The sequence below is a fragment of the Loxodonta africana genome, chromosome 1 (assembly GCF_030014295.1).
Source record: "Loxodonta africana isolate mLoxAfr1 chromosome 1, mLoxAfr1.hap2, whole genome shotgun sequence".
NCBI lineage: Eukaryota > Metazoa > Chordata > Mammalia > Proboscidea > Elephantidae > Loxodonta > Loxodonta africana.
Window position 1 is genome coordinate 231,391,845 of NC_087342.1, and position 26,069 is coordinate 231,417,913.

General features: G+C 43.4%; 1 protein-coding gene across 2 annotated transcripts in view; it reads right to left on the reverse strand.

Annotated features, from left to right (window-relative positions):
- Window positions 1-26,069, reverse strand: part of PRKN (parkin RBR E3 ubiquitin protein ligase) — a 1,623,853-nt gene that overhangs the window by 25,533 nt on the left and 1,572,251 nt on the right. For both annotated transcript variants that reach the window (XM_064293116.1, XM_023559354.2), the window contains exon 10: window positions 15,381-15,464. In XM_064293116.1, coding sequence (XP_064149186.1) covers window positions 15,381-15,464 — 84 coding nt within the window. The remainder of the gene's footprint in view (window positions 1-15,380; window positions 15,465-26,069) is intronic.

Here is a 26,069-nt window from a genome sequence, read left to right on the forward strand (position 1 = left end):
TCTGCACAGTCCACTTAGTCAGGATTTGAGCCGTTTTACTTAAACCAACAAGTGATTCAGCAAATATACCCCCAGGTGACCGGGGATCTAGATCTCTGGGAATCATCAATTTTACCCCTCCAGTTCTGGGCTGCACTGGGTCTAATAACAGTGGCAAATGGCAGACACACTCTGCGGTGAGACACTGGGGCCCAATACATCCCAGAGACTCTCCCAGGCCACACGCTGTCCCTCCATCTCCACTTCGGAGTCGCTCCTCACAGCCCCTGACTAGCAATCTGTGCGGGCTGGGGTTGGGGTTTTTAAATCTTACATCTTCATCTGTGACCTCAGCCTAGATCTCTCCTGAGCTCCTGGTCCACATGCCCACCCATGGCCCACGAAACCCTCTGCTTGGGCGTCCCCAGTGAACTAGTCATTGCTCCCTGCAGGACCCGTTTCTGTTCCTGCATTTCCTCCTCCAGTGAATGGCACCCTGTCCACCCATGTTAGAAGTTCCAGCACCAGCATTCACTTCCACATCTCTAAACCCCGTCTTCTAGGTAACTGCTGAGTTCTATGGATACTACCTCAAGCCAATCCACTTCCACGTGTCCACTGTCACACATCAGTTCCTGCTGTGTCTCTCATGTGCTGCCTGCAGTGGATGTGCTGTAGGAATGTTCTGGTGCCCACCTGAGGCCAGCCCCACCCTGTGGCCAGTCCCACTCCATGCACAGCCTCACAAGTCTGTTCTCCCAGCTGCTGAGCATATTGGCTGTTGATGGGTCTCAGCTGGGATCTTCTCCACACATTGCCCTTGAAGACAGCTGTGTCACTCAATTACTCCCCATCATGGAGGGACATCCAATCACCGATGGAGGTATGCTAACGGCCCACCCTCAGCCTCTCTGCCTCAGGGAGACCACTCTCCAAGGCCGTCTCAGTTCCAGAGCTCCCCTGAGGATAAGCTGAGTCTTATGTTCCAACGGCCTCACAGTTCAACTTCACCCTCTGCCCAGTCCTTCTTTTTTCTCTTCCTTAAGGTGTTGTTCCTGAGAACACTTCCCAAGACTATACCTTTTCAATAGGTATGCAAATCTCAGACTCTTTCTCTGGGAACCTGGCCTTTGACAGTGGAGTCCAGGAGTGGACCTAGAGTGAAAATTTTAAAATGGGGGGCTGGAGTTAGAGATCTGCCAACAGGCTGTCAAAGAGGAGCCCATCCCTGGTGGGAGATGGAGCTCTGGAAGCTTTGATGGGGCCAGCACAGGAGAGGGCTCTCCAGATGGCTTCCACCAGGCTGTGCAGCAGGCAGCTCTGCCTCTTGGTCCATAGTAACAGGCAGCCCCTGGGGTATTAGAGGTTTCTGTGGTGGGAAATGTCACACGGAGCTTATTGCAAACCACGAAGAAGACCACAATGTATATATCTAGGATTTGCAGCTGAGCGTTATGCACCATGTGAAAAAGAGCTCCTGGTGTAGAGATGGAGCACCTGAGCAGCAATTGTCCTAAGACAGAGGCAGCGTCCTGAGTCAGGCACAGCAGGCCACAGGGCATGAGTAATCTGCATGATCAGGTGGCTGAGACCACTGTCACCACTGTGGTGGCACTAGTGCCTTTCCCTTGGCTCACACCTATGACCCCGTGGTGGTGGTGGTAGGGGAAGTCCTTTATGAACTGGTGACAGATGCATGTTTGGCCCACAATTGGGTTTTCTCAGCATGTAAGTGCAAGGAAAAAATGGACAGTTGCTGTACTATAACCCTCTTCAGGGGTACCCTTGAAAGGGAGTGGGAGGGAGAAATTCTCTCAATGGGCAGAGCTTTGGGGAACGTCACTGACCATCCACTTCATGAGGCAAGAAAAGTGTCCTGAGTTAAGAATACACACAGACTCATAGGCAGGGGCAAATGGCTTGGCAGGTCAGTTAAGGGCATGTAAGGGCAAGTTGGAAGACTGGGGACAAGCAGGACAAGGAGATCTGCAGAAAAGGCATGTGGATATGACCATGGGAGTGGGCATGAAATGTGAAGGTCTTTGCAGAGCTTGTTAATGACCACCAGAGAGCACCCACCACAGAAAAAGCATTAAACAACTAAAGTGGACACAATGATCCAGCCAGTTGACATCAGCCAGCCTCTGTCACTGGCCACACCAGTGCTGTTTCAATGAACTCCTTAGTGGTCATGGTGGCAAGATGGATGCTGTGGGTGGACCCAACAGCTTAGGCTCCCACTCGCCAAGGCTGATCTAGCTACTTCCACTCTCAAATGTCTAACCTGCCAGTAGCAAAGGCTATCACTGAGTCCCCAGTAATACACATTCCTCCAGGAGATCAGCTAATTAGCTGAGGTCAAGTTGATTACATTGGTACTCTAGAAGAGGAAGAAATTTCATCTAGACAGGAATTTACTCATATTCTGGATATGGTTTGCCTTTCTTGACAACAGAACGTCAGCCAGCACCACCATCTGAAGGCTTGTAGGATCCTGCATAATACTGCACTGCACTAAGAAACCCATTTTACAGCAAATGCGTGTAGCAGTGGGCATATAACCATTGGATATCCTTGAAAACAAGGGAAACCCTCAATGAGATGGATTGGCACAATAACTGCAACAATGGACTCAAACATACCAATGATCATGAAGATGGCACAGGGCTGGGCAACATTCCATTCTGTTATATACAAGGTCATCATGAGTTGGAGCTGACTTGATGGCAATGGGCAACAACATCACATATCATACCACCCAGAAGTTGCTGACCTGTTAGGAGTGATGGAAAAATCTTTCAAGATACACCTGGATAGATGCTGTTAAGAGGGGACACTATCCTCTAACATGTGGTGCACAGCCTAAATTAACAGCTGATATGACACAACTCAAAATGAGAAGAATCAGCTACAAACATTCATTAATAATCAGAATGTGGAATGTATGAAGTGTGACTCTGGGAAAATTGGAAGTTGTCAAAAATAAAACGGAACACATAAATATCAATATCCTAGCCATTAGTAAGCTGAAATGAACTGGTTTTAATCATTTTGAATTGGAGAATCATATGTTCTACTATGCTGGGAATGACAAATTAAAGAGGAATGGTGTCACATTCATTGTCAAAAAGAACATTTCAAGATCTATCTTGAAGTACAACGACGCTGTCAGTGATAGGATAATATTCAAAACCCTACAAGGAAGACCAGTTAATACAACTATTATTCAAATTTACCCACCAACTGCTAAGGCCAAAGATGAAGAAATTGAAGATTTTCACCAACTTCTGCAGTCTTAAATTGATCAAACATGTGATCAAGATGCATTGATAATTACTGGTGACTGGAATGTGAAAGTTGGAGACAAAGAAGGATCAGTACTTGGAAAATGTGGCTTTGGTGATAGAAACAACACTGGAAATCGCATGATAGAATTTTGCAAAACCAATGACTTTTTCATTACAAATACCTTTTTTCAACAACATAAATGGCAGCTATACACATGGACCTTGCCATATGGAATACATAGGAATCAAATCTACTACATCTGTGGGAAGAGATGATGAAGAGGCTCAATATCAGCAGCCAGGAAAAGGCCAGGAGCTCATTACAAAACAGATCATCAATTGCTCATATGCAAATTTAAGTTGAAGCTGAAGAAAATTAGAGTAAGTCCATGAGAGCCAAAATGTCACCTTGAGTATACCCACCTTGATTTAGAGACCATCTCAGGAATAGATTTGACTCATTGAACATTAATGATCAAAGACTAGATGAGTTGTGGAATAACATCAAGGACATTATACATGAAGAAAGCAAGAGGTCATTAAAAAGGCAGGAGAGAAAGAAAAGACCAAAATGGATGTCAAAAGAGACTCTGCTGGTTGCTCTTGAACTTAGAGTAGCTAAAGTGAAAGGAAGAAATGATGAAGTAAAAGAGTTGAACAGAAGATTTCAAAGGGCACCTTGAGAAGACAAAGTAAAGTATTATAATGAAATGTGCAAAGTTAGAAAACTAAAAGGGTAGAAAGTTTAGAAAACCACTAGAGTAGAACACTCTCGGCATTTCTCAAGCTGAAAGAACTGAAAAAAAAAAAAAAAAATTCAAGCCTCAAGTTGTAATTTTGAAGAATTCTATGGGGAAAGTATTGAATGATGCAGAAGCATCAAAAGGAGATGGAGGGAATACACAGAGTCACTATATCAAAAAGAATTGGACAATGTTCAACCATTTCAGAAGGTAGCATATGATCAGGAACCGATGGTACTGAAGGAAGAAGTCCAAGCTGCACTGAAGGCATTGGAGAAAAACAAGGCTCCGAGAATTGATGGAGTACTAGTTGAGATGTTTCAACAAACGGATGAAGCGCTGGAGGTACTTATTCGTTTATGCCAAAAAACTTGGAGGACAGTTTCCTAGCCAACTGAATGGAAGAAAAAAATCACATTCCAAAGAAAGGTGATCCAACAGAATGTGGAAATTATGGAACAATATCATTAATATCACACACAAGTAAAATTATGCTGAAAATCATTAAAAAGCAGCTGCAGCAGTACATCAACATGGAACTGCCAGGAATTCAAGCAGGATTCAGAATAGGACGTGGAACAAGGGATATCATTGCTGATATCATGGCTGAAAGCAGAGAATAAGAGAAACATGTTTACCTGGGTTTTATTGACTAAGCAAAGGCATTCAATTGTGTGGATCATAACAAATTATGGGAAACGCTGTGAAAAATAGGAATCCCAGAACAATTAACTGTGCTCATGCTGAAGCTGTACATAGACCAAGAGGCAGTTGTTCAAATAGAACACGGCAATACTTTGTGATTTAACGTCAGGAAAGGTGTGCGTCAGGGTTGCATCCTTTCATTATACTTATTCAATCTATATCCTGAGCAAATAATCCAAAAAGCTGGACTATCTGAAGAGGAATGCAGCATCAGGGTTGGAGGAAGACTCATTAACAACCTTTGATATGCAGATGACATAACCTTGCTGGCTGAAAGTAAAGAGGACTTGAAGCACTTATTGATGAAGATCAAAGACTACAGCCTTTAGTATGGATTACACCTCAGCATAAAGAAAACAAAAATCCTCACAACTGGACCAATGAGCAACATCATGATAAACGGAGAAAAGACTGAAGTTGTGAAGGATTTTATTTTACTTGGATCCACAATCAATGCCCATGGAAGGAGCAGTCAAGACACCAAAAGACGCATTGCACTGGGCAGATTTGCTATAAAAGACCTCTTTAAAGCATTGAAAATCAAAAAAGTCACCTTGAAGAGTAAGGTGCACCTGACCCAAGCCATGGTGTTTTCAATCACATCATATGCATGTGAAAATTGGACAATGAAGAAGGAAGACCGAAGAAGAATTGAACCCTTTGACTTGTGATGTTGGCGAAGAATATTGAATAAACCATGAACTGCTAAAAGGACAAACAAATCTGTCTTGGAAGAAGTACAGCCAGAATGGCCCTTAGAAGCAAGGACGGTGAGACTATGTCTCACATACTTTGGATATGTTGTCAGGAGAGATCAGTCCCTGGAGAAGGACATCATGCTTGGTAAAGTAGAGGTCAGTGAAAAAGAGAAAGACCCTCAATGAAATGAATTGACATAGTGGCTGCAACAATGGGCTGAAGAATAGCACAGGACCAGGCAGTGTTTTGTTCTGTTGTACATAGGGTTGCTATGAGTAGGAACCCACCTGAAGGCACTTAACAACACAACAACTGCAACAAAAAGACAAGTAATCCAATTAAAAATGAGCAAAGGAAATGAACAGACATTTCACCAGAGAAGACATTCAAGCAGCTAACAGACACATGAGGAAATACTCATGACCACCATTAGAGAAATGTAAATCAAAATCACAATGAGATACCATCTCACCCTGGCATTCCTGGCACAAATAAAAAAAAAAAAAAAGAAAAGAAAAATGTTGGAGAGACTGGGGGGAGATTGGAACTCTTATGCACTGCTGGTGGGAATGTAAAATGGTACAACCATTTTGGAAAATGATATCGTGCTTCCTTAGAAAGCTAGAAATAGAAATACCATATGATCCAGCAATCCCACTCCTAAAAATATATCCTAGAGAAATAAGAGCCCTCACATGAATGGACATATGCACACCCATGTTCACTGCAGCATAGTTCACAACAGCAACAAGATGGAAACAACCTACATGTCCATCAACAGATGAATGGATAAACAAACCATGGTACATACTCACAATGGAGTACTATGCAATGATAAAGAGTAATGATGAATCTGTGAAGCATCTGACAACATGGATGAATCTGGAGGGCATTATGCTGAGTGAAATAAGTCAATCACAAAAAGACAAACATTGCATGAGACCACTACTATAAAAACTCATGCAAAGGTTTACGTACAAAAAGAAACAATCTTTGACCTTTTTGAGAGAAGGGAGGGATGGGGATGGAAAAACACTAAATAGACAACAGATAAGTGGTAACTTTATTAAGGCATAAGACAGTACACAATACTGGGGAAGCTAGCACAACTTGTACAAGGCAAGGCCATGGAAGCTCCATACTCCAAACTCCTTGAGGGACCGAATTATTGGGATGAGGGCTGTGGGGATCATGGTCTTGGGGGAACATCTAGCTCAAATGGCATAACATAATTTATAAAGAAAATGTTCTATATTCTACTTTGATGAGTAGTGTCTGGGGTCTTAAAAGCCTGTGAGCGGCCATCTAAGGTAGTCCACTGGTCTCACCCCTTCGGGAGCAAGGGAGAATGAAGAATACTAAAGATACAAGGGAAAGATTAGCCCAAAGGACTAATGGACCACAACTACCACGGCCTCCACTGGGCTGAGTCCAGTACAGCTAGATGTGCCCAGCTACCACCACTGAGCGCTCTGACAGGAATCACAATAGAGGGTCCTGGATAGAGCTGGAGAAAAATGTAGAACAAAATTCTAACTCACAAAAAAAAAAAAAACCATACTTGCTGACCTGACAGAGACTGGAGAAACCCTGAGAGTATGGCCCCTGGACACCCATTTTGCTCAGTAATGAAGTCATTCCTGAGATTCACCCTTCAGCCAAGATTAGGCCCATAAAACAAAATGAGACTAAAGGGGCACACCAGCCTAGGGACAAAGATTAGAAGGCAGAAGGGGACAGGAAAGCTGGTAATGGGGAACCCAAGTTTGAGAAGGCAGAGTGTTGACATGTCTTGGGGTTGGTAACCAATGCACAAAACAATGTGTACTATTTAATGAGAAGCTAATTAGTTCTATAAGCCTCATCTAAAGTAAAAAAAAAAAAAAGAAAAAATTAAGACTTAGCTGAAATAAGGCACATAACACAAAGTAAAGTGTACCACAAAGGTTGCAGACAAAATTCTTCTTGTAGATGTGTTAGAAACTTTTTAAAACATAAGGGCATTGAACATAGCCACATGGGTTTCAGGCTTCTGAAAAATAAAAAAAATCACATCAGAAGACCTGGTGACCTTGGGTCCACATTTCTGCCTGTGAAAACCGACCGGAGTTGTACAGCAGGTAGCGGCTGCTCTCTGGGACAAGCAGCCCTCCCCAGTGTGCCACGGCCCCACTGCAGGCTGCGCATGCAGGCTTCCGTTATGATGCACCTTTCTGTTGTTGTTGTGCTTCTTTTCACAGGAAAGGCAGAAGAAAAGTGAAATGCATCTTTTAGTGGTAGAATTCCTCTCCTCTGTGTGGGAGATCTGGGTTCGCTCCCCAGCTAGTGCATCCTACCACCTGTCTGTCAGTGGAGATATGCATGTTGCTATGATGCTGGACAAGAAGCTGTGGTGGCACAATGATGACAGCACTTCGCTGCTAACCACAAGGGTGGTGGTTGGAACCCACCAGCAGCTCCATGGGAGAAAAGGCCTGGCAACCTGCTCCCATAAAGATTACAGCCTAGGAAACCCTATGGGGACAATTCTGTTCTGTCCTATAGGGTTGCCATGAGGCGGAATCAACTTGACGGCAGACTACAACAACAACACGATGCTGAATAGGCTTCAGTGGAGCTTCCGGACTAAGAAGGACTAGAAGAAAGGTCTGTTGATCTACTTCCAAAAACTCTGTCAGTGACAATCCTGTGGGTCGCAATGGTCCAATCTGGTTGTGCATGGGAGTGCCATGAGTTTGGGGCTGACTTCATGGCAGGTAACAACAACAACATCCTTATCAAAACATTGGGATGTCTATGAGATTAATCCAGACAACCCACTTATCTCCCTGACCGGCCTGGCCCCTGCTAGCGTCTCCGTTGGCCATCTCTGGCACAGTGTTTCACAAGTTGACAGTAACCTGCTTATCTCCCTCTTTCAAAATGCTGAGTGACGCCAGTCTGAACAGTTGAGACGCCCTGTGGTTGCTTCACTGGGGCTGATGTGGTCTGCAGAGCTGACTGGTGCAGCCCCTCGAGACCTGGGCATAATAGTCTGGTGATTATCAACTCTGACCCCACGCTGGTCACTCTCCCTCCCTGTGCCTTGCCGAGAATTAAGTCATTGCAAAATATAAGATGGTATATTTGAAAGTGTTTTGCAAACTCTCAAGTACTATACAAGTTATTATTTTTATCCCAGGCAAAATGCTGGTTTTATTCTTTTAATGTAGGGGGGAGATAAAGGCAAAATTTGTGTTATGGGTTGAACTGTGTCCCCCCAAAAGATATGCTGAAGTGCTAACCTCTGGTACCTGTGAACATGACATTGTTTGGAAATAGGGTCTTTGAAGATGCTATCAGTTAACATGAGGTCATACTGGAATAGGGTGGGTCCTAATCCAATGTGACTGGTGTCCTTATAAGAAAAAGAAGAGACACAGAGACAGGGAAAAGACAGCCATGCGAAGACTAAGGCAGACGCTAGAGTGATGCATATCCAAGCCAAGGAACAACAAGAATGGCCAGGAACCAGCAGAAACTGGAAGATACAAGGAAGGACCTTCCCCTAGAGCCTTCAGAGGGAGCATGGCCCTGCTGACACCTTGATTTTGGATTTCTAGCTTCCAGAACTGGGAGACAATAAATTTCTGTGGTTTTAAGCTCAGTGTATGGATCTTTGTTAGGGCAGCCCTGGGAAACTCAGACAAGTTGTTTACTGTGTGAATTTTATCTTCTCTCACCATTCAAAAGATTATTGAGACAAAAGCCAACCCTACAGCTACCACCCATTGTCATAGAGTCCTTGCCCACCTTCACAGTGAGGAGATGTGAGAGTCCTTATTCATTCAACAAGCATTTATTGAGTGCCTACTATGGGCTAGGCACTGGGAGATACAAAGATGAAACAGATACAAACCCTGCACTGAAAAAGCTCAGAATTCTCCTTGGATCAGGCGGACACTTGAGGCTCTGCTGGCATCTCCTGCCTGGAGGGGCGATGAGAGGGTGGAGGGGGTTAGAGGCTGGCGAGATGGACACAAGGGGAGAGAGCGGAGGGAGAGAGCGGGCTGTCTCATAAGGGGGAGAGTAACTGGGAGTGTGTAGCAAGGTGTATATGGGTTTTTGTGTGAGAGACTGCCTTGATTTGTAAATTTTCACTTAAAGCACAATAAAAATTATTAAAAAAAAAGCTCAGAATCTTAGCGAAGACACAGGGAAGCAATATTTCTGTGTGATGAATGTATAACAGAAATATGTACAGTGTTCTGAAAGCTTTGATGAAGCACTGACTAATTCCCATGGTGGTGTGGGCAGATGGCATATAGAGGAAGTGACGTATGAGTTGAGTCTTGAAAGTTGATGTCTCAGGCTGGGTTCTCCAGCGAAGTAAAAGCTCTATATACACACACATACACACACACATATAAGGCTCATGTAGTTGTGTGGGCAGATGGCATATAGAGGAAGTGACGTATGAGTTGAGTCTTGAAAGTTGATGTCTCAGGCTGGGTTCTCTAGCGAAGTAAAAGCTCTATATACACACACATACACACACACACATATAAGGCTCATGTAGTTGTAGAGGCTGGAAAATCCCAAATTCATGGGTCAGGGTGGAGGTTTCTCCCAACTCATATAGCTGCAGAATCTGGCAAACCCAAAATATAGACCTCAGTGACTGATGAATCCTTAGATTAGCAGGCAACCTGCTAGTTCAAGTCCCAAGAACCGGAGGTCAGAAGAAAGGAACCAGCTGCAGGGTCTAAACCAAGCAAAAGCCCCTGAGCCTTGCCAGAAAGTCCACCTATATTGGATGCAGGCCACACTCACAAGGAAACTCCCTTTCCACTGATTGACTACTCACAGCAGATCCCATCACGGAGGTGATCTCATTATATCAGATCTCATCATGGAGGGGATCACATCATTGTATGACTGCCAAACTACACCATAATTGCCAAACCACTGAGAACCACGGCCCAGCCATCCATGCTGACACACAACCTTAACCATCACAGTTGAGTAGGAGCTTGGCAGGCAGAGACGGGCACATTCCTCTCAGACTCTGTAGTTTTATTGATCAGGGAGAGCAGTTGCTGTTCCCAAACGACTGATCGGGTACAGCCACTGAAAATGGTTTCCTTTGTGGCTTTGGACAGGGCCATTAAAGATCTGGAAGTCTGTGTTTGCCCTCTCGTTAAATGGAGGGAGAAACATCAACTACTTAGAACCACTGGGAGAACGAATCAATTTCTGTGGTTTGCAAGAGCAAGTGTTTACTTATTAGAAAGCCTCCAGAGAGAACACGTGGAAGGAAATGGAACATGGGGATGAGAACAAACGGGCAAGAGCAAGTGGAAGCAAATGGATGTGGGCCCTGATCAGCCCGTGATGGATCGATCTTCTGCCACTGATTTCCCAAACACCCTGCAGTTTCGACCTAAAGCTTGTTCAATATTTTAAAACTGATTTAAAACCAATTTTTGAATTTGCTTTTAAAAAAACGATTGCATTAATCAAAAAATGCATTAAGTTTTAAGTCCAATAGCCTAATTGATGGGAAGAGCTGATGGGCCCCAGGAGGGACAGGCCTGCCTGGCTGGATCACGTAACATCAAAGAACACAAACCGCTCAGCTTTATGAAGGAGGACTCTGAAGAGCAGTCACAATGGCTAAAAGAAGAAATCTTACAGGTGAATTGAATTGAACAGAAAATGTGAAGGGGGCTAATGAGTGCATTTTAAGTATCAGAAGAATTCAGACATGTTGTTGCTAGTATTAATTGCTGTCACATAGATTCTAACTCTGAGGACATGCCTGAAGTCTTCTGTTCCAAGGGGATGCAATGAGCCCTGTGTTGGTAGCTGTATAGAGCACTTTCCTTTCAAAGATTTTAGGTCAATGAAGTTACAGAGGTCATCCACCTGGAGACCGCAGCCATCGAGAGGAATGTGGAAAACAGAAAATAGCCTGGTTCGATTAAAGTAAAAACCTCCACTACCAAGTGGAATTAGGTCTTTTAGTTTGATGAAATCCCTTGTTTGTTGTATCCCTTTCTATGTTCAAGAGTATGAGAACTGTCATGGTTCAGTGGTAGAATTCTTGCCTTCCTTGCAGGAGATTTGAGTTCAACTCTTGGCCAGTTCACCCCATTCGCAGCCACCATCTGTCTGTCGGTGGAGGCTTGCATCTACTATGACGCCGAACAGAGTTTTAGGGGAGCTTTCAAGCTAAGACAGACTAGAAAGAAAGGCCAGGTGATCTACTCCCCAAAATCAGCCAATAAAATTCCTATGGGTCACAACGGTCTGCTCTGCAATGGATCATGGGGATTGTACAGGACTGGGCGACATTTTGTTCTGTTGTGTATGGGGTCACCATGAGTTGAGGCCGACTTAATGGCAGCTAACAACAGAAACATGTTCAAGAGTGGCTATGGTTGAAACAAGAAAATTTTGGAAACTGGGTGAATTACCCCAGTGAGTATGTGCTGGTTGTTCTGTATTGTTTTCTCTTCTCTACTCAGAACCTGAAAGGCTGACTCCCATGGGCTATGTCCCTAGGGTCCTTTGTAGCTGGCTTTCAGTTGGGTTTGGCCAATGGGAAGCATTAACAAGAGATCAAAGGGTGGAAGGAAGAAGTTAAGATGTCCGTCCTTGCTTTTTCTGCTTTGGGCCCGTTTCTGACAATAGCTGGACCCCCCACCTCCTGTCCTGGCCCCAGAGTTTCACCACTGGGTCATGTAACACCCTTTCCTCCTTTTGTCCCTTCAGGCCCATGGCAGTCCTGGCTTCCCACTGTTGCTAGACACATCGTATTTTGTTCCTGTAACCTTACTCATACCTCTGTAGGTCATCTCTTTCCTTAAAATCTCTTCATGTGTCCATTGGAGTTGGATTCTCTTTCCTATGGGACCCTGACTGAATCAGAGACTTAGGAAAAAATGGCAGGAAAAAACCAAGTGTTGTCTTCTGTTCTCAGGCAGCAGCTGACCAGCAGTCTCTTTTAGTTTGGTTGGTTTAGTTTGCTTTGTTTTCAAATAAGAAGAATACGGGGCTGGCCCTGTGATCATGAGCCGGAGGCAGGGAGAAGACTGGTTTCAGGGAGGTCTAGCTGTAGGGCCACTACCTTCTGAATTCTTTCTTGGATAACCCTGGCCTGAACTGTACTATCCCTCCTTGGAATTCCTATCACACAGATTGTTTGCACAGCCCTCGTGGCATTTAATAAAGCAAGGCAAACTCCGTGAGAGCAGGGACTATGTCTTGCTCTTTTTCCCCAGAGCCTAGAATGATGCCTAACCTCTTTAAGCATTTAATACATCTTGTTGAAGGAATGAAATAGTGTCTTTTTCTTTATAGACAACACCATTACTCAACAAACATCTATTGAATAACTGTGCACCAGATACTGTCTTGGGCCTGAGGGTTTAGGGATGAATGGAACACAGTCTAGTTCAAGAGATTCTTGCCCTGTACCCTTGCACATATGGTCTCCTCTGCTAAAATGTTCCTTATCATCAGAGCCTGTTGTTCTCTTGACAAACTCTGTCTTTAAGAATAAACTCAATATCACCTTCTCCAGGGAATATGACTTCTCCAGGGAAGCTTCACACAAAGTTGCATTTGCTATACTTAGTTGTTTATTTATTGTGCTTTAAGTGAAAGTTTACAATTCAAGTCAGCCTCTCATACAAAGATTTATATACACCTTGCTATGTACTCCTAGTTGCTCTTCCCCTAATGAGACAGCACACTCCTCCTCTTCACCTTGTATTCCCCGTGTCCATTCAGCCAGCTCCTGTCCCCCTCTGCCGTCTCATATTGCCTCCAGATGGGAGGTGCCCACAGAGTCTCAGATGTCTACTTGAGTTAAGAAGCTCATTTCTCACCGGTATCACTTTGTGTCTTATGGTCCAGTCCAATCCCTGTTTGAAGAGTTGGCTTTGGGAATGGTTCTGAACTTGGGCTAACAGAGGGTCCAGGGACCATGACCTCCAGGATCACCTCTAGTCTCAGTCAGACCATTAAGTGTGGTCTTTTTATGAGAATTTGAGGTCTGCGTCCCACTGTTCTCCTGCTCCGTCGGGGATTCTCTGTTGTGTTCCTGTCAGGGCAAACGTTGGTGGTTGCATTTGCTAAACTTTGGCTTAGCATGTTACTGTAATTATTTATTTTCCTGTGAGTCTCCCCTCTGAGCCACTGAAGGAAAATTTATTTATCTGAATTTTTCCAGAGATTCTAGCAGGGTGCCTGGTCTATACAAATATACGATTATTATCTGCTAATTGATGCTGTTCGCAGACATATTCAGATGAACAGGCGGCTTTAATCATCTAAGTTTAAGGTCATCTTTAACTTCCCTTCTCCCATTTTCCTGTGTTGAACACTAAGGTCTTAATGCCCCCCCCCTTTTTTTTTTAATTTGAACTACCTTAATCTTTCATACCAAGACTAGTTGGTATGAATGAAGCGTGAATGGGATTATTGGGATGGTCAGGCATCTCAGAACTTTTAGACTAAGTGATATTCTTCTTCACCTTCCTGCTTACTGTTTTCAGATAAATAGATGTCGGAGTATCACTTCTTGGAAACCTTTGTCCATGTCTGGGATTTCTAAGGCAAATAACCTTAAGGGCACATGGGTGGAAATTGCTGGAAGAATCTCATTTCCCAGAGCCTCAGGTTCTTCTGGGGCTACAGTGATTCTGAGGCAGCCTCTCAAGAACTGTGAGCCTTCCTATGAACACCTCTGAAAGCAAAGTCAATACAAAGAGCACTTGCTTTCTCTGCTACGGAAATCACAATTCAGTCTTCAATCTCCCAAAGTACTTATGGCCAACATTGTAAAAGCCAAAGAAAAACCAAAAAACCAAACCCACTGCCATCGAGTCAATTCCAACTCATAGCGACCCTAAAGACAGAGTAGAACTGCCCCATAGGGTTTCCAAGGAGAGCATGGTGGATTCGAACTGCTGACCTTTTGGTTAGCAGCCATAGCTCTTAACCATTACGCCACCAGGGTTTCCAAAAGCCAAAGAGAAGGCCTGAATTCACTGGTTGTATTTGCTTAGTTGTGCTACTGTTGAGTAAACACCTCCACAGAATGCCTTATGGAGACACAACTGCTTTATGTTCTGATCTGAGAGCATTAGATCTTTGAAATTCTCTACTGTAAATTAAGATGTTCTGCAACTTCTGTGTCTGTTTACTAGGTTCCTATCAATAAAATGACTAAAGGATTTATCTGGGTAGATTTGGTATTTAAATCCTTGTTAACATCTATATCAGTAGAAAAATAATGAGCAAATTCATCAACTGTGCTGAAGTTTTTATTCATTTCCCCTAAGGTTTGGTTCATCATAATTAATAAAGAGAAGAAAATATATTTGCATTTCCCTAAGCCTTAAATAGCGCATCAGAGGAAGGCTTAGTAAACCTGCTCCTTCCCTAATCAAGACTGAAAGACAATTTAGCACAGTTCCTGATAGTGCTAAAAGACAGTGGTATCTTTGCTTCAGACACTACTTCTATGCATGTCATTCAAGGAGATCTTTTTTTTTTTTTTGGCCAAAGATTCTAAACAACAGCAGTTAAAACAAAACAAAACAACCAGAACCAAAAGTGGAGTTTGTGATTCCTCTGTCTTAGAGATTGTGGAATTGTTTTATCTCCCTTCCATAGAGTCCTTTCATGCGTGCTATTGTTGTACACCCCTATCCCCCATACCCCTAGGGAAAATTCCATCATGGAAGAGCCAACAGCCACCAAACAGCTGTTGGGAAGGCTGTAGTCCCAGGTCTGCCCTGAGGTGGGGATGGTTCTGGGTGAAGAACTAGAATGGTGGAGAAGCCAGAGTCCCATTCACTGTCTTCAGGATACCAGTCTGGTGTTGGTTTCCTGTTGGTGACCTCCAAGACACAGCTCTACTCCCTCCCTCATGCCCTGAGGGGGAAATTGAGGAATTGAGTGGGGTACCCTGTACCTGAGTAATCATTCCTGAGGCTTCAGACTGGGCACTGCATTCACCTTCGTGGTAGACCTCTTTACAGTCACGACAGAACACAAGCTGCAAAAGAAGACACGTTTGTTAAGGAGGAGCTTGCTGGTTGCAGGAGACCCTGGGGGTGCAAACAGTTAACATGTTTGACTACTTATCAAAGGCTGGAGGGTTGAGTCCACCCAGAGGAACCTTGGAAGAAAGGCCCGGTGATCTACTTCTGAAAAATGAGCCATTGAAAACCCTGTGGACCACAGTTCTGACACACATGGGGTGTCATGAGTCAGAGTCAACTCGGTGGCAACTGGTTTTGCTGGTTACATTCAACCGTAACGTGTTTTTCTTCCTTTTCCAAACTCATCACATTCATTCCTCTGACTTGCATGATAGTTTCTATGTCAAAAGTCCTTTTTGCAAAGAGAAATGAAGTGATATTTTGATGGGACTGTTCACTCCTTTTTTTAAATTTATTGTGCTTTAAGTGAAAGTTTACAGTTCAAGTCAGTCTCTCATACAAAAACTTATATATACACCTTACTGTATACTCGTAGCAGCTCTCCCCCTAATGAGACAGCACACTCTTCCTCTCCACCCTGTATTCCCTGTGTCCATTCATCCAGCTCCTGCCCCCCTCTACCCTCTCATCCCGCTTCCAGACAAGAGTTACCCACATAGTCTAATGTGTCGACTTGAGCCAAGAAGCTCACTCCTCACCAGTATCATTTTCTGTTTTATAGTCCAGTCCAATCCCAGTCTGAAGAGTTGGCTTCGGGATGGTTCCAGTCCTGGGCTAACAAAGGGTCTGGGACCATGACCTCTGGAATCCCTCTAGTCTCAGTCAGACCATTAAGTCTGGTCTTTTCATGAGAATTTAAGATCTGCATCCCCCTGTTCTCCTGCTCAATCAGGGATTTAAGACTGTTCGCTCTTGACTACGGAATGTTTCAAGCACTGTGTGAGGTAGCGGGGTCACAAAGATGCATGTGTCACATTTTCTTAAGACATTTCCAGTTTAGTGGAAGAGACAGTTGTGCAAATAAGTACCTGCAGTGAAGTGTCACTGTTGGTAGAATATGAGGAAAACAACTTTATTCAAGAACGTCATATCTAATACTTGGTTACATACATGGGGGATTGAAGGATCTAGGTTAAAGGACTTATTTCCGTATTGAAGCCTCTTATGGGGAAGAGAGAGGGGCTGACACGGAGTCTTCTCACACGGGTGACAACTGCCCTCCACACTTCATCTTACAAAGAAGGAGGCTGAAAAAGCGAGAGCTAGCTGGGCTTGGTCAAGGTCTGTCTGTCTTAGTAAGGTGTTTGGGACAATGAGGCCCCCCAGAAAGTACTTCCAATTCCCATGGTCACCAACCACAGTCTGGAGGCTGCTGTGGTGGCCAACTGTGAGTCCTTGGGGATGCCAGTTTTGTTTCTGTGCCTTAGTTTCCTCCCCTGAAAAAGCAGAATAATAATCATGATGATCTCATATGGCCATTGTGAGGATCAGGTGGGATAATACTGAGTGGATAGGACCATGCCTAGTATACAATATGTTCTAAAGTTTGAGGAGATGCCAGCCAGGGATGATTTTTTCCCTACAGTGTTTCATAGCTGGGGAAGCAGTTTCTTCACTAGAAAGCCAGTCTCCTCCATATACATTTCATTAACTAGTCAGGGCAACATCTCTCACAGCAGAAACTGTGTTCAGAGAAGACGTCCTGGCAGAGACAAGAGCAAGTCCATGAGTGTGGTATGTGGGTGATTGTGATGGTTTTAGAACACAGACCCAAAATTATTGGATATTGGTCCCATTGAGTGGGGGGCTCTATGTCCCTTCCCTTTATATCTAGATGCTGTGACTGCTTACCCCATAGAACATGATGGAAGAGATTGAATGCTGCTTTCCACACCCAGGCCTTAACAGACTAGCAGCTTCCATTTCCTGTCTCTTGGGAAGTTTTGCGGAGAAGGGGAGTTGGCGGCGGGGGGAACACTAAGTCATCTGCTATGCTGAGAGAGATACAAAGCTCTCCCTTGTTTCCCCTATGTTACCTTCAGTAAAGTCTGTATTCCTTAAAAAAAAAAAAGGCAGTGCACACCCACGTAGCAAGAGTGAGGCCTCCAAACTCCTTCACTGGGAACTATACTCAGCATCTCAGCATGAAGCCGCCATAGCTAGGCTGCTGGGGCTCCCATCATCACCACCACCACCTCTCAGCCTCCCAGTGTACTCGCGGTCTTCCCGATTCTGGTAAATGAAACTACACTGTACGTACATTATTTCTACTTTATATAGGCTGTGTATTTATCGTATCATTCCTGCTTTTACTCTCTGTTAGTATTACTTTAGGCTTTATGTGTTATTTGCTATGATTTCATAGGTTCTTTTTTGGGTCTGAGAACTCTCAACGATTTTTCCCATGTAATTAATTCCTTCTTCCCTTTATGCCATTGCAGCTTATGAAAGGTTTTGTAGGAATGCTCTACTTTTGGATAGCGGGGGAAACCTGTACATATATTAATTTGAACCACAATCCTATGAGGTAGTTACTATTCTCCCCATTATACAGATGAGGAAACTGAGATTCCAAGAGGTGTAGGAAATTGCCCAAGGTCACGCAGCTGTAAGCGAGTGATGGATCTAGGCAGTCTGGGGCTCAAGCCAATTTTTTTTTTTAGCCACAAAGTTATACAGGTTCAGCTTCTGGGAAAATGATACCAACTCCAGGAGGTCACCCTGTCAAGCTCATGCTGACCTGATGCTCTGAGTAGGGATTACCAAGAGAAGGAACGAGTTAATTTCTGACTTCAGAAGGTTTGAAAAGCAAAAATATTTTAAGTCATGACTGGAGGTCCTTGAGAGTGGACGGAGCCATCACTGGAGCCCTGAAGCCCAGGTGCCACACCATGAGGAAGCCCAACAGCTCATGAAGAGGCCCTGGCCAACAGCCCTGGCTGAGCTGTCAGTGGACAGCCAGCACTAGCTTGCTAGTCATGTGAATAAGGCACCCATCAGAAGTGGACCCTCCAACTCCCAGAAGAGCAGTCCTTGTTACAGAGACCCTACCTGTTACAGAGACAAGCAAGCTGTCCTCACAGAGCCCTGTCCAAACTGCAGGTTTGTGGGCAAATGCAAAACAGAAACAGAAAAGAGATTGCTGTTATTTAAGTCACTAAGTTTTGGGTTGTTTCTTACACAGCGATAGGTAACTGATACAACAATGGCTCTGAACGTCTATAAGACTTAAGAGGTTTCCTGCAGGAATTTCCAGTGAGAACTACTCTGATTAGTGTTCTAGAGCATAAACCAGGAGTTTAAGCTAGTTTTGCTTCAGATGGTTTTGAACTGAAAAGCAAAAATAAAAAACAAAAAAAATCCAAAAATGTTGCTGTCAAGTCAATTCCGACTCATAGCGACAGAGTAGAACTGCCCCATAGGATTTCCAAGGAGTGGCTGGTAGATTCAAACCACTGAACCTTTGGTTGGAAGCCAAGCTCTTAACCACTGATGCTTCCCTTCCTCAAAAAGAGCAGCCTGCACAGCATAAGATTTCGTTCACGTTCTCTTCGCCACATGAACAGATTGCTCCTTCTCTATGTCCAATTTGCATTTGAAAATTACTGTAATTTCAGGACCTAACAAACAAAAAGGAAGGGATTCTATAAGGAAACCACCTATTCTACAGAGGCAGGGAGTCCCTGGGAGGTGCAAACAGTTAATGTGCTTGGCTGCTAACCAAAGGTTGGACGTTTGAGTCCACCCAGAGGAGCCTTGCAAGAAAGGCCTGGCAATCTACTTCCAAAGAGTCAGCCACTGAAAACATTATGGGGCACAGTTTTACTGTGATACATTTGGGGTCATCATGGATCAGAATGGACTTGATGGGAACTAGTGTTTTTTTTGTGTGTGTGTGTGTGTATGGCTTTGCCTGGTTGACATGCTAGAATGTAGAGCTGGAGGTCACTTGGATAATGCTATGTATTCTTGTGTCTCCTCTCCACCCAGCCCTATTTGGTAGATCATCATCTTCCACTTGTAGAGAGCATTCCCAGACTTTATCTCTTCATCTCTGAAGAGTACTGTCTCCAAAACAAAACAAAGGTTCAGGTGGGCAAAGCGTGTCTCATGATGTCTGCAGTGTGATGAATTACTTAGTATGGCCTTTCTCGCCATGGTCTTATAACTCCCACCCAGGTGATTGGGTGGGGCTGTGTAAATAAGATAATTGGGGCCTGCCAAGGGGATTGGTCAGTTTTTCCTTAAAAGAGAACCAATTCCAGAGCAGAAGGAAAAGCCCACCTTTGTCAAGGAAGGTGAGACCGGCAGGAGAGACCAGCAGGAGACCGAGTAGCGGGCTTCCCAGTCCACAGAGTGAGAAAGCTGAGCATCTCTGGGTAGAGACTGAGGGCCAGGGAGAAGCCTACGGCTGACCCGTGAATTTGGGACTTGCCAGCCTCTACAACCCAGTGAGCCATTTCGTTTATATGGTTTGTGAGTTCTGGGAGACTTTGTAGGGAATTAGGGAACCCAAAGACAGGAGAGAGAGTACTGAGGGGAAGGGGAGTAGTTGATGTTAGAGATGGCAGAGTGGGACGGCAGCTTGGAAAAGGTAGACATTTGGGAAATCTTTAACGTCTGCCTCATAGGAACCAGCTTTGTGATGATCCTTATGAAAGAAATTATTTGTTTCATGTCCTTACACAATCACCAACACCAGAATGTTTCAGTGCATATGACAAATTCATTTTCTCTAAACTGAAATCCAATCTAATGAGCAGTGAATAAATTGGGTCCTAGGGCTTTCTCCATTTTTTTTTTTTTTTTTTTTAATGTATCTGCTAATCTCAGGGCTTGCTGCAGACCCACCACTCTGCTCTTCTGAGTGAAAAAAACGTGGACCGTGAGCTTTAATCACTGAGAAGAACTCGATGTGTGATTTCATCCTATTCTTCCTGTGGAGGCAAGGCTGCTCTCCGCTGTGACGGGGACACTCTTCACATCTTATTAGCTATTGGATGAGATATAAAATCAGTTTCATGGTGGAGGAACACCCTGGAGGTTGATCAGTTTGTCAGAATAAATAGGCCTTTCCTGACACAAATACATTACATTCCCTTTCACACCGGTGCTACAAAGGATGGACTATAAAGAAATAACAGAAAAGAAAAGAGCACACAAAAATGAAAGCCTCCCCACTTCAGTGTGGCAAAAGCCAGGCAAAAGCTGTGGGAATATGTCGCTGATAATTTCACATCCATACACTTGCGGTTTTGCTTCTATCCAGAGAGTATAATTTAAATTCATATCATGCAGTGGGTTTTTACCAGTAAAGTAATACAAATCTGTCGCATACAAAATGGAGAAATATCTGGAAGGTCTAATTTGATCTCTAAAATGGTCAGGTTTTTAACTACATTACCCAGAACTCAAGACTCTCAACCAGGTGCTTGTACAAATGCTTAGGTTCCCAAATTTTGCACCCAGGCACCCTGGGGGTGCCTCAACAAACTCACAAGGATGCTGTGGGCTGTTTTAACATGTTAAGGAAAACTCAGTGATATTTGACATCTGTTGGACTGTGTGTGAGTTACTAACCCATAGGGTTTCCAAGGAGCGGCTGGTGGATTTGAATTGCTGTCGTTTTGGTTAGCAGCCAAGCTTTTAACCACTGCGCCACCAGGGGTCTGACTCAAGGTAGTTCACAGTATTAATGTAGACTGTGCTCCTTTCCTTTTAAAGGCTTTGAAAACCTAGGTTTTTGGAGGTTACTGTGATAAAAAAACAAGTACCACGTGAAAATCAATTTGGAACAGGAAACGCAGTTATTTAAGAACAAATAAAGGTATATTTTTCTTTCAATTTATGTTCACTGTATTTTTCTGCAAATGACACACTTATTCTAAGTCTGTTCGCCAGTTGAAAACCCTCCCCCAATGGAGTATTTTCGTAAATGTGACATACCAATTTTTTTTTTACATGTGTAAAAATACAGTAGTATTTTTTCAAATGATGACTGAGTTGTTAAGATATTGGTTCTTATTAATATTTAGTAACAGAACTATTAGGCATTTCTTTCAGCCTAGAAGGGCCATGAAAAAATTACTGAGCCACCCACTAAGGGCATGGTGGAGCCCTGGTGGCGCAGTGGTTGAGGCTACGGCTGCTAACCAAGAGGGTATCCTTTCTTGAGCTGGATCTGAGAAATGCCATCTTTTCTGTATGGTTTTAAAAAAGATTTTAAGAAAAAGCCCACTTAAAACTATAAAAGTTATACATACATACTTATGGAATACATTATACACACTTATTGTTAGGTGCGGTCGAGTCGATTCTCATTCATAGCGACCCTATGTGCAACAGAACGAAACAATGCCCAGTCCTGCACCATCTTCACAATTGTTGCTGTGTTTGAGCCCATTGTTGCAGCCCTTGTGTCAATCCATGTTCTTGAGGGTCTTCCTCTTTTTCACTGACCCTCTACCAAGCATGATGTCTTTCTCCAGGACTGATCCCTCCTAATAACATGTCCAAAGTATGTGAGATGTAGTCTTGCCATCCTTGCTTCTAAGGAGCATTCTGGTTGTAATTGTTCCAAAACAGATTTGTTAGTTCTTTTGGCAGTCCATGGTATGTTCAATATTTTTTATCAACACCACAATTCAAATGCATCAACTCTTCTTTGGTCTTCCTTATTCATCGTCCATCTTTCACACGTGTATGAGGTGATTGAAAACACCATGGCTTCGGTCAGGCATACCTTAGTCCTCAGAGTGACACCTTTGCTTCTGAACACTTTAAAGAGGTCTTTTGCAGCAGATTTGCCCAATGCAATGCATCATTTGATTTCTTGACTGCTGCTTCCATGGGTGTTGATTGTAGATATGAGCAAAATGAAATCCTCGACAACTTCAGTCTTTTCTCCGTTTATCATGATGTCCAGTTGTAAGGATTTTTGTTTCTTTATGTTGACATGTAATCCGTACTGAAGGAGTGATCTTTGACCTTTATCAGTAAATGGTTCAAGTCCTCTTTACTTTCAGCAAGCAAGGTTGTGTCATCTGTATAACTCAGGTTGTAAATGAGTCTTCCTCCAATCTTGATGCCGAATTTCTCTTCACACAGTCCAGCTTCTCGGATTATTTGCTGAGTATACAGATTGAATAGGTATGGTGAAAGGATACAACCCTGATGCACACCTTTCCTCATGAGCACAGTTAAGTGTCCTGGAATTCCCATTCTTCACAATGTTATCCATAATTTGTTATGATCCACTCAGTCAAATGAGTAAACATCTTTCTGGTATTCTCTACTTTTAGCCAGGATCCATCTGACATCAGCAGTGATATCCCTTGTTCCACGTCTTCTTCTGAATCCAGCTTGAATTTCTGGCAGCTCCCTGTTGATACACTACTGTAGCCACTTTTGAATGATCTTCAGGAAAATTTTATTTGCCTTGATATTAATGATATTGTTTGATAATTTCAGCATTTGGTCGACTCTACTTTGAGGAGGCAGCTCTTCCCCAGCCGTATTTTGAATGTCTTCCAACCTGGGGGCTCATCTTCTGGCACTGTATCAGGCAATGTTCCACCATTATTCATAAGGTTTTCACTGGCTAATTCTTTTTAGAAGTTGACCGCCTGGTCCTTCTTCCTAGTCTGTCTTAGTCTGGAAGCTCAGCTGAAACCTGTCAGCCGAACACCGGTGGCATAGCTCCCAGCATCACAGCAACACACAAGGCCTCACAGTGCAACAAACTGACAGATGCATGGGGGTATACATACTTATAATGTAAAAATTACATACACTTATTCTATAGATTCTCTAAAAACTCTATCACCTTATTAGATTTGATCAAAAAGCATAGACAGACTGTATTATCTCAGCTCCTGTGATGATCAGTTTTATGTGTTGACTTTGTGAGGCTGTTTAAAAATCAAACAAACAAAAAACCTGTAGCTGTTGTGTTGATTCTGACTCCTGGTGACCCTAGAGGGTGGAGTGGAACTGCCCCATAGGGTTTCTAAGGAGCACTTGGTGGATTCAAACTGCAGACCTTTTGGTTAGCAGCTGTATGCCACCAGGGTTTCCTGTGAGGCTGTAGTCCCCAGTTATTTAATCAAACACTCATCTAGGTATGAATGTGAAGGTATTTTGTTGATGTGATTGAAGTCCATAATCAGGTTACTGAAGTTAGGGAGACGATCCTAGATAACCTGGGTGGGCCTGATGCAATCAGTTGAAAGGTTTTAAGAGCAGGACTGAAGCTTCCTTGAAGAGGTTCTGTCTGTGGACAGCAGCTTCCGTTGTGCCTGAGACTTCCAGCCCTTCCTGATGGCCTGCCCTACAGATTTTGAACTTGCCTGGCCAGCCCCCATAATCATGTAGCCAGTTCATTGCAGTAAATCTGTTAATATGTATCTCCTGTTGTTGTGTGGAAACCCTGGTGGCATAGTGGTTAAAGTGCTACAGCTGCTAACCAAGAGGTCGGCAGTTCGAATCCGCCATGCGCTCCTTGGAAACTCTATGGGGCAGTTCTACTCTGTCCTATAGGGTCGCTATGAGTCAGAATCGACTCGATGGCAGTGGGTTTGGTTTGGGTTGTTGTGTGCTGTAGAGTTGAACCTGACTCACAGCAACCCTACAGGACAAAGCTCACAGCAACCCTACAGGACAAAGCAGAACCGCCCCGTAGGGTTCCCTAGGCCACAGTCTTTACAGGAGCAGATCACCAGGTCTTTCTCCCATGTAGTCACTGGGAGGTTTGAACCGTTGACCTTTTGGTTAGCAGCCCAGTGCTTAACCATTGCACCACTAGGGCTCCTTCTGTATCTCCTACTGCTCTGTTTCTCTGGTGGAATCCTGACTGATATAGTTCCTACAGAAAAAATTTTTCTAGGTCAATTTATTCCCTGGCCCTTTCTAAAAGGATGGATGTAAAAAACAACTATTTGAACTTTCTATGTTATTTGCAAAATTGCAGTTCAAGACTCTTTCCATGTGTTTTTAATCTCAAGGACCCACAGGATAAAGACCTCCTAGAATTTAATGCCACTAAAAAAGTTCTTCGACCCCCGTAGTGTGATTGTTTCCTCTTATTTGACAACAAACTTGGTAACTCAGTACATTTTTTTCTTTGGGTTAGCTGCCTCAGAGATTAATGACAAACTACTCCCTTCTTTGTGGTAACAGTAATTAGCTCACCCTAAATGCCTAAGACAAGGTATAGAAGTTTGAAATACTGTTTAACAAAGACAATAAGACAAGTGTTTTTTTTCCTACTAAGTAATAGTCAAACTATTCTTAACTTTCAAGTCATATTTTTGTCTTGCAATCAATACCTGTTGAGTATATACCTCTCATATGAGTAAAATCTTGAACCTGGACAACATATAAAGAATACTCAGTAGCTGTCGAGTTGACTCTGATTCATGGTGACCCCACGTGTGTCAGAGTAAAACTGTGCTCCATGGGTTTTCAGTGGCTGATTTTTAGGAAGTAGATCACCAACCAGGCTTTTCTTCCAAGATACTTCTGAGTGGACTCGAACCTCCAACCTTCTGGCTCACAGCTGAGCACGTTAACTATTAGCACCACTCAGGGATTTCTTATTAAAAAAATAGTATATTACAAAACATAGAATCAGGTAGTAAGTATTTATATTTTAAAAAGTTCAAATGTAGTTTAGTTCTTAAAAGTGTTACCTCTAAAGTCAGAAAGACCTGGAGATAGAAGGCCTTTCTGATCATTTTTCTGTGTGATCTTAACATCTCTTTGTTTTTTTTTTTTGTACCTGTAAGGAAGGAATAATACTGTTTGGTGGATTAACAAGACAAAATAAAATAGAATATTTAATAGTTTCTGGCTCACTGTAAACACAATAAACAGGTTTTTATCATAAGGTTGCAATGCTTTACAAACAATAAAATTCCATATAAAAGTAAGGTGATAGTGAAGGGCCCTGTTAATTAATTCCCAGGATACTGATAACAACTACTGTTACGTGTGAATTCTGGAGAAACCAAGTAGCTCCTAGGAGATGCCAAGCTTCTAAAAGTCCCCTAGCAACGAGATGGCTGCACAGAAAGGGATGTTGGTCTCGCCTTGCTCTCTACCTTCAGAGGTATCACCGCTTTCGGTCCCCTTGGAGAACTAGGGCCACCCAGCTCTGTGACCTGCCTGTGATATTCATCATTCAATATGATGTCAGTAGTCACTGGATTGATGCTTAAGTTTGATTTCCCACCAGTCCACATACACCCCTAATGGCCACATTCTAAAGGAGATGCATGGGTATTTTCCCTTCGGAGGCATGAAAAGGAATCAAGCGAACAGCTTCCAATGTGATCAGGACATCCCAGTGGCTGCTGATCAATACAGTTGAGAGCTAGTCGGTCCCTACAAGTAATGACCCTTAAAATAAGGTTTGATCCTTCAAGCTGAATGATCTCTAGGAAAGCCAGAATCTCTTTGTGTCTGCTTTCTGTCATGACAGCTTCTATTAGGAAAACAATTCATGATGTGCCTTTTATATTTTTCTTTCACAGCTCTGAAGTCCTGTGTTGAAAGAACAGCTGAGAATCAAATACCATCTTAGGACCCCTTACTATAGTCAAGGGAAACATCAAAAGAATGAAGCCCGCATTTGTACTTCTTTGGGGATAGATGGAACG